The sequence below is a fragment of the Phaethon lepturus genome, unplaced genomic scaffold, assembly GCF_000687285.1.
Source record: "Phaethon lepturus isolate BGI_N335 unplaced genomic scaffold, ASM68728v1 scaffold6506, whole genome shotgun sequence".
NCBI classification, from domain to species: Eukaryota; Metazoa; Chordata; class Aves; order Phaethontiformes; family Phaethontidae; genus Phaethon; species Phaethon lepturus.
The window spans coordinates 20,432-30,018 of record NW_010543992.1 but is presented as its reverse complement, the minus strand read 5'-3'; the positions used below and the strand labels follow the sequence as shown (position 1 = coordinate 30,018).

The following is a 9,587-nucleotide window of genomic DNA, read 5'->3' as shown; positions in this document are numbered from 1 at the left end:
CTCTTCCCTCATTGTATTTAAATATGTTTTTTCAAAACGCTGCTTTTTAATTTTTTAAATATGAATTTGAAAAGTTTATGGAGAAGAAAAAAATACCACTTAAAAAAATTTTAAAAACTAAAAGAAATAAAATGGCAGGCAAAATGCTGCTAACAGGGAACTGTATACTCCTCTAGACAAATATCAGATTTAACATTCTCATGGTGGCCAATGGTTGATTTTTGAATCATTCAGCGGAACTCCGAACGAGGCAGGCACTGAGATGATGCTCTACATCATAACATACACACCAAACTTGATTATTTCTGTAGCTATTAAGGCTTTTCTTGTTAACGGTGGCATATATCTACTCGTTCAGTTTCACGAAAAAAAAAACCAAACTGAAATCACAACTATACAGACTGGATCTCTCAACATGTGAGCACTCATTGTAAGCAACCACAAAACTGATACACACATGTATGTATGTGTGTATATATATGTGTATATATACACACGTGCGTGTACGTGTACCATAGAATCACAGAATCTTTGGGTGAGAAGGGACTTTTGTGTATGCGTGTGTACACACACACAAACCTGTATGTGCATGAGTGTGCACACACAGACCTCCACGCCCCCAACAGCCCAAGGATGTGAGTAGCCAGAGCAACTGCGATGTTAGGGATGATTACACCGTGTTTTCACCTATTGTGCAATAATGGCAGCCCCTTAGAGCTAGAAGAGACCTTGAGAGCTGAGCCGGTCCTGTCACCTTGCCCAAGGGCACAGAGGCAAGACAATGCTGCTTGGGGAACCCACCATGGAAGGGAGAGACCTAGAGTCTGGTCCTCTTTTCTCTTCTTCCAGATAACTGCCTGTCCTTGTCAACAGCTACCTAGAGACAAAAGCGTGGGGCGGGGGAAGAAACCAGCAGACAGACAGACAGACAACTCCCTTCTCAAAAGACCAGAAACTCCTGCTCTAGGAAGAGGCATCTTCTACAGCAAGACAGGCATCTGTCTTCCTGCAGGACAAGTGCAAACAGGGAAGCCATTTCAGACCACATGTGTTACCAGGTCCTCCACAACCCCGGCAGAATTCTTTCATGGCAGCTAAGGTTTTCACAATAAACAGCTATGTATTGTTATAGCAACATGGCCCTTGACAGATATGTGGTGTTATTTATATTCTGCTTACGTGCTATTTAAATCATTTTAACAGGAAATTGTTTTACATAGGAAACTACTGCATTAATTTCTCCTGGAAGTCTCCAGCTACCTTTAAGCTTTGTTTAAGCAACCAAGGTCTTCTGATTCTTTCTCAAGGGATTTATCTAGATTTTATGCAGTCCACGATCCCCATCCAACTTCCTAGAGTACACATAGGCAATAAGTCCTTCCTCCATTTCTAAATTTGATGAAAGTTGCAGCAGCCGGGAATAGAATACCACCCAGCCAACTATTTCATTTACAACATGCTGAAATGCACAGAATTTTTCTAATTGTTCCACTTACCCACCAAAACCAAAAAGCACAAAAACAAGCATGCAAAGAGTTTGCAAATAGCTACTAGGGCAAACTGAAAAGACGAATAAGGCAAAGCAGAGGACAGAGTTCAGAAGAACAGCATGAGTGTCAGTAGAAGTCTGCAGCACCAATTTTTGATGAATATCTCTTCTGACGGAAAATACGGTGAAATCAAGATGAACTGAATTCTTAATTAAAGTGATGAAAACAGGTCTTGATTTTAGCAAGGTAGTGAGGAGATTTTTACATTTAAGCAAAAGTAGGCCAGTGGAACTACTCGCATAGATATTATCATCAAATTGACTGCGATGGTTTGGAAAGCCCCAAAGGAGTCCTGTTGTGCTAGCTGCAGTATGAATGCTTAGTAAAATACCGGCAGCTCCACAGTGACCTGAAAATTGAACTGGGCAAATGAAAAAAAAATAGAAACAAAGACAGAGAAGGAAATCCTAAGTAAAAAGAAATGTTGGTACCTATACCGGGAACTTAGTAGAATTTAAGTTCTGCCTTAAGAGTGGCTGTGAACTTAGCTGAGCTTGTAAGTCAATAGGTACTGCAGTTCTTGAATTAAACTCTCCTCAGGTCCCTGATATTTCTACTTTCTCTCCAGGCTGAGTTCGTGCTAAGCAGTGTGGTGACCATTATTAGTATGTTTGTTTAAATTCCTCCATAGGATGTTATAAACAAACTGTTCTCAGCTCAGGAAACTCTAGTATTCTTAGATACTAGCTGGTAGCCATTGCTTGACTTTTAATAGTTATGCAGCTTCAGGTCTTAGCCTGCTTGAGCCTGGCTTGCTTGGGCAGAACACCTGTTTGTGCTCAGAAAGACATGTTTTATACCTGGCCCATGGACATTTCCAAGTCTGGGTATATGAATGCTAAGCAGTCAACTTTTAAACTCCTAAGTCTTGTACTGAGTCCAGCTTAAAGGCAGTAAATAAGTCAGTGACAAAGCTAGAAGCTCCTGAAATTCCTTCTAGAACACGTTCACTGAGTGCACTTACTTCTGCTAAAAGCATTTGCATAGGCTGTCAGTCTAAGACACCGATACCTAACATTATTATACGGCAAAATAAACATCCCTGTTGTATTATTCATATAAATAATGGCAAAACTAAATCAAAATCTGCTCTTCCAGTGGCACCAGTGCAAACTAAATCACAAGTGCACTGGCACATCTGAAATCTACACTGAAGTCACTGCTGCTTTCAAGTCCATTGCTTTTTCACCCCTCCTCCATTTTAATCCATATTTGTCTAGTGTAAAAACTAACATCACCCTCCACTGTTTCATTCACGCACTATTTCTTTAATTGTGGTTGCTTAGGCAAACTGTTGTAATTAAACGGTCAACTGAAGACAATCCCAATCAAAATGCAACCTATATCTGCTCCCATTCCCAGTTTCTTTGGCAGGAATCTGACCACAGTTATGTAATAACAGGGACCGTAAAAGCAGCGTTATTGTTAACTTCATGTAATTGTAGGATTTTTCAGTGATGTACAAGTTACATTCCCATTGGCTTCTGCCAATTCTCCCTGGCACCCACTTGACAGTCCACTTCATGTTCTTTGAGATCTCGCTCCTGCAAGTAGAAACAGTGTCTTCTCCCTTGTTATCTAATTTGCAGTTTAATATTGTTGCTTAAACGTCTACTAAAGCAGGTCATGCTTAGTAAAGTGTGAAAATTGTATCTGGCAAGCAAGCTGCTTAAGCAAATGAGGGTTCTGTTCACAAAGCCTAAACACATGCATTTCATCTCATGTCTTTATTATAACTGCCTTGTCTTTTCTAAATTTACATATTACCTTTTTTTTTGGTACCAGAAAGGAAAGCAACTCCTTTAAGGTACTTCCACATCACAGGCAAGACATATAGTTGTGTTTAATCTTTGTTATTCCTACATGGTTTTCAAATAGATTTACTGATTGTACTGCGGCAAGAAAAATGTGAGAGGAACACCTTCAGTCAGCTCATGAAAAATATAGAAATAGCAAAGGTATACATATCTGTAAATTGCAAGGAGAATGGACAAAGATTCTGCCCAAACCTATCCCACAGAGGTAACTATTGTGCCTCTGGTAAAATCCAAGGACATTCTCAGCGTTGCCTTGAATGGAAAGGACACTTGACAGTTTGGGACTGATCCAGTACAGCTGAAACCAGTCTTGCCACTGTTTTCAGTGTGACTTTGTGGAGGCCACTGCTGGGAAGGAAAAAATGATCTTTCATTCTAAAATTAGGTCAGAGAGAAGAAAAGTTGCAATGATCGAGAACGGGTTTTAAGTTTACAGATTAGAGCATTAGTTCAAGTGTCTTATCAAGAACCTCTACAGCAGACCTGACTAAGAGGACAAGGGATTATCAGTAATAAATCACACCCCAAGGGCCATGGATCTCAACAATTTCATGGGGACTGCCTCTGGCTTCCCATGCAGAGGTCCTCAGGCGCATCACAGTATCAACAGTCTTCAAAATCTCAGCTCACCAGCTAATTTCACTGTGAATGAAAATTGGAAATCACAAGAACTTGAGGATTTATGCAACGGTCTTCAGAGAGAATTCTCTACACACAGAATGCCCTCTGCAAATATTCTTTAACAATTTAACAGAAGAGGAAGTTCACGCAGATCAGATACTGAAAACAGAAACAAATTATTATCTGAAAAATGCTTACCAAGAGAGCAGCACAAATGGGGCCATGGATGATGTACAGCAGATGAGTATCAGAGCTGATCCAACAACTAGAGAAAACAAACAGGAAAAGAAAAAAAACATTTGGCATTTTATTATCTCTTGTATTCCTTTTTTTTCCCCTTAAAGAAAGTATAACAGTTTTGCAAAGCAAGTTGAGATGCTACTTACTTGTCATTATAATATAAACTTCTAGCAACAGCATGTATGCAGGCAGGGATCAGTGGAAAACCTGTGAAGAAAAACCAATGTTTTCTTCATATGTAAACCTGGCTAATAACAAAGGAAAGCTGCATCTCTTGCAGGAATCTTCTGTATTTTTACCTCATCCAAACTATATACCTGCAGAGCAAATAAAGTAACAGGGAAAAAAATCGTTTCTGTTTTCTCAGATTTCTTTTTGGGGGTGTATGAAACCTTATTCCCACTGTCTTGCCAGGAAATCCATACCAACACACAGAAAGAAACAGCAAATCAAATTATGACTTTTTAGAATGCAACAGTCAATCTTCATTGACATAGGTGTTTTTCAGACTGCTATGTGCAATAACACTAAATAGGTTAGTAATATTAAAAAGGTAATTGTATATATAACCATAGCTTTAACATTATGATTAACAATGTTGATCCTGTCCTCACTGATACTTGCTGGGTATTCAGACAACAAGGTCACCTGCAAAACAAATTTGAAATCAGATTCTGGAAATCGGGCTGAAGTAAAAATTTAAAAAGAATAAGCAAATTAGGTATCTGGGGTTCTTGACACTCTGGTGGTACCTAATTTTCAGAAGCAGCTGAGCACCTGTGATCTTTAACCACATCTTCAGCCGTGTCTGTAGGGGTCAGCTGGCAACCCGGGTACCAAGTCATGTTATAGCCGAGTGGGCCAATACACTGAAGCTGAGGAGAAAGCCCTCACTTGCACTTTATGAATATGCTGTAGTGCATTAGCTGAAATGCCCAGCTTTGGCTCATTAGTTTTGATACTGATATTGAGATCTTCAGCTACAGCTACTCTGTATTTGCTTAGCGAACAATACAGGTCAAATGGAACTCCTGGAAAAATAAATCCTTGGCCATCTCTAACTCAGTTCTGACCCTCCACCCTAGACATGGCGAGACTTCTCTGAAAACAAACATTCATTCCTGAATAAACATCTTTGAGATGAGGAACAATGAATAATTACTTCTTAATGTCTTTTTTTATAATAGGAGACTATTTTCTCTATACAAAGGAGGAGTCGCTTCCTGACTCCAGAAGCGCATAATCTCTCTTTCAGCAAAGATAGAGGTACATACAACTTCCTACGTTAATATTTCTAAGCCTGATAAAACACTACAGACAAAGAAGAGGGGTGTGTCATCGTTGTTCAAAGCTACCAGCTCAGAGAGGCAAAGGAACAGATGTTCAAATTCTCATGGAAAGAAGTAAGAGATTGCATTGGCCTGAAAATACAGAACGTGAAACTGCATACCCCAGCCAAGAAGGTAATACCACATCAAGTGTTGTTTCTCAGCAAAAACAGCCACCACAATGAGAGTATGCAGGTAAATGCCTTCACACAGCATCCAAAAGTAGTTGCAACCCATTAGGTACAAGTAGATGAACTGAGACACTTTGCAACTAACCTGTAGAAAAAAAGCAGAGGACAATATAAATTTTTAAGTTGCAAAAATCTCAGAGCTTTACTTGCAAAATGGAAAAAAGTACTGCTCGAGGCAAATGTTAATGTTTATTCCATTTTTCAGTACAGTTACAGATTTTTTTAAACTGGAGTTTTGGTGGAATTACCATGCCATACTTGCTGGCAATTTGGATTACCAAAAAGTTGGTAACTGAGTCTGTGTTTTTATTATTCAAACATGAGGCCCTCGAGATCCTCAGACGTGATAGCACAAAGCTGTAATGATATTTTCCCTTATTGCAAACACTGACACATTTGACCACTCCAATCCATAGGGAATCCTTAAATTATCTGATAGTAACCACACAAGAAAATGTACTTTGATGAGGGTAATTCCCTCTCAGTTCTACTAGTCACAACATATAACTACTCCAGGGAACGATTTATGTTTTTAAAATGCTTACAATACTTCCAATTTCAGCCTAGTCATAAATGCATTTAGGGCCAGTTGAGAACTTGCATAGTAGGTTCTGGAAGGAAACTCTCTTGTTGGCATATATTTTTACTTGGCTTCATTCAAAACATATTCTTCAGTTGAAATGTTATATTATAACTAATATAACAGTGCAGGCTAAAATGTGAGGCTGTGAAAAAGGAGCAATAGGTAACTTTGGGCGCAGTAGATTATTTTTTTTTCCTCCCGCGATTGCTGTGTGATGGATCAATTTCTGGCACTTGGCTTAAAACAAACTGAAAAATCAATATTCTTTTACCATGTTCTGCTACCTAACTCACTTGGTGATGATTACCAGCAGCTATCTCAAGCCTATTTTCCAGCACTTTGATGAGCTTTTACAGGAGAAAAAAGATTTATCTTTTTACGTGATTCAGCCTCTGGAGTTTTGCCCTAACTTTCACAGAATTTAAATTTATCTTCCAGGTCTCAATAAAAATAAAGCCATAGTTAGGGAGTTGTTTGTTTATGTATTTCATTTTTAGGCTCTTCTGTTGCTATAACTCCTAGCCTTTTGGGAGAAGCTTTCACACTTACTGATTCACACTTACCCCAGTATTATCAGGAAATGAGAAAGAGAAAAAGTCAGACCCAAATGGACAGCTTTTTACTTTTGGAATATTAGTGTCAGCTTTATCACCCTTCGCAAAAAAAAAAAAATATCAATTCTTCTTATTTCAACTGAAGATGACAAAGTTAAAGCCAGAGGAAAGTAGCTGACATCCAAAACACACTCCAGAGCTTCATTTGCTGCCCTTCCTTGGTGAATTCAACTGTCTTAACCTCACTGACATCATCTAGAACAGGCTACTTTCTCGCAGTTGTTTCACTGCAAAAGTGATTTGTACGAGAGCAGTTCAGCATGCTCTGTCTCTTAAGAGTGTTTTTACAATTTCGAAACCTCAGCTATGAAATGCCCAAATTGTTGGTAGACATCTGTTTTAATGCCTAACATGGAGACGTCATTACTGAACATTTTAACCTCGCTACATACAACATATCAACTACTATTCATGTTGCATGTCTCTTCTGCGTTGATGAAATTTTTCACATACAAATCAATGAAGCCACCAAATATACTTTCACTTACCGGATTAGTTGCAACTAACTCCTGATTGTTGGCAACTGCAGTCAGTGAAATTATTGTTACAACAGAGTTGCAAACAAAAGAGAAAAATAGATTTTTATGCAGAGTAATCCTTTGGCAGCTCAGGCTCCTAGAAAAGAGAAACAAGAACAAATGAATACACGGGGGGACAATTGCAAGTACTTGGGGACAACTCTGAAATTTTGAAATACTAGAGCTCTTTATTTTATTAAGAATTCTTACATCAACCCTTTCTTCAGCTCCAGTCCAGATTTAATAGAATGATGTGAAAGGTAACACCTTCCCTTCAAGGCCAACAGGAGGCAAAGCAAGTACATTCAGTTCCCATATGTTTACAGTGAAAGACCTGGTTTGTAAAAAACTATTTAAAAGGTTTGAATAGCAGTAATATAACCTTTGTTTTTGTTAGTACCTTAAGTATTTCCCAATTAGCTATCATACCTGAGCTTGAAGAATTTCTTAGCCTATGTTTCCATTTACCTAAACCTGTTAAAATTTTTTGAGGGTAATTCTCTTTTACTCATATTCTTGTAATTTTTCTTCCTTAATGCTATAGCTAGAGAAATACCCAAATAAGTAAAAAACCACAAGTCTTGACTTTTGTATACAACTAAGTTATAAACAGTATATAGAATACAATCATAAAATGCAATATATAACTGCATTTAATTGTGTTAATTGTCAAGGTTTGATTTTAATCAGAGATTCAATAATACTAAATAATACTAGAAGCTGAACGTAGTCACAGCAAATTTCTGTTTTTCTGCCACGCTAGAGAAAGCAGGTCTAACAGTGCCATTCTAAGAGGCAGGACTGCTTATCATTCAAGTTTTTCCAAAGAAATGCAGCTTTACAGACAAACACAAAAGACGACAGAAAGCTTGTTGAATATACAAACAATTCAGATCATTGGGATATTGAGGCTTAATGCTCAAAATTCCTGAAAGAGCAAGTAACTTCCATTTTATTATAAAAGCAGATCACAAAGTCGGGTAAAAACTGACCCGATCAGTCATACAGCACATCAGTGCCTGCAGTAAGGAACAGAGCCCAGTTTTGCAGGGTGAGCACTGCTCAGAGAAACATTTCCCACACGCAGAGAGAAGTGATAAAGACTGTGGTACTGTGGTCACTCTCTGGAAACACTCTTTGCTTAGTTCAGAGAAAGCATCTACTGAAGTCTGTGCTATAAAGAGTTTGTGTTTTATAACTACACCTACCTACCTCCATTTCATAGCCAGCAATATGGAGTGCAGTTGATTGACAAAATGAAATGACTAACTAGAGGAGGAAAATCTATCACTTACACAGGCAACCACTCTTCACTATTAAAGAAATCAGAAATATATTGACAAGGTCAGCGGGGGACAAGCCTGGATTGTCACACAGGTGGAAAAAATCAAATTTTCTAGCCCTTTAAAATAGCATGCCTGGAAGAAAAGATAAAGTATGGGCGTTGTTGATTAATTTTTAATTTGAGAGGGCAGGAGAGAGAAGAACTTCATATATTAGCACAGAAATGCAGATATGGAATAGTCACAAAAGCTGGAGGAGTATATTGAAATCTGTGGAGGATGCGATAGATGAAACAAGAAACGAAATGAGCCCACTGAACATCAGAGACCATCAAAAAAGATTGGCTACAGAGGAGACTGCACTTCTTGGTTGCATTCTTTGCAACTATCACAAGAAGGGCGTATGAAGCATCCCACAGATACATGGAATAAGTTAACAGGCTCAGATATGCATAGAGCAATTCCATGAATCAGGCAGAGTTTCTCCAGTTCCAGCCTTGGAGCCCTGAGCTCCATTCTAAGCCTCATGTCACTAAATATGAGGGAAGGAAACCACTCTAGAAACCAGTGCTGCCATGCAGCACAAGGAACTACCCTATGTGAACCTCTGGTTGCCAAGTGTTATTTGCCTTAAGAACATAGAAAAGAGCAAGTGTCCAAAACGCAGACCACAACTTTGGATATGAATCAAAAGTGTTAAAGTATATTCTGTTAGGCCTTTGAAAATTATTTTATTTTTGTCTTTAATGCCCAAAACACATAAAGCTTTGATTATTATAATATGCCTTTCTAAGTTCTTTGAATATGGTTGTTGGTTTTTTTCCTGGATAGTTTATATATGA

The 9,587-nt window shown here is 38.4% G+C and overlaps 1 protein-coding gene across 1 annotated transcript in view; it reads right to left on the bottom strand.

Annotated features, from left to right (window-relative positions):
* Positions 1-9,587, bottom strand: part of CALCRL (calcitonin receptor-like) — a 27,255-nt gene that overhangs the window by 7,189 nt on the left and 10,479 nt on the right. The window contains exons 6-9 of the mRNA XM_010288521.1: positions 7,433-7,559; positions 5,679-5,832; positions 4,375-4,435; positions 4,187-4,253 (exon numbers count right to left, since the gene is read on the bottom strand). Of these exons, the coding sequence (XP_010286823.1) occupies positions 4,187-4,253; positions 4,375-4,435; positions 5,679-5,832; positions 7,433-7,559 (409 nt within the window). The remainder of the gene's footprint in view (positions 1-4,186; positions 4,254-4,374; positions 4,436-5,678; positions 5,833-7,432; positions 7,560-9,587) is intronic.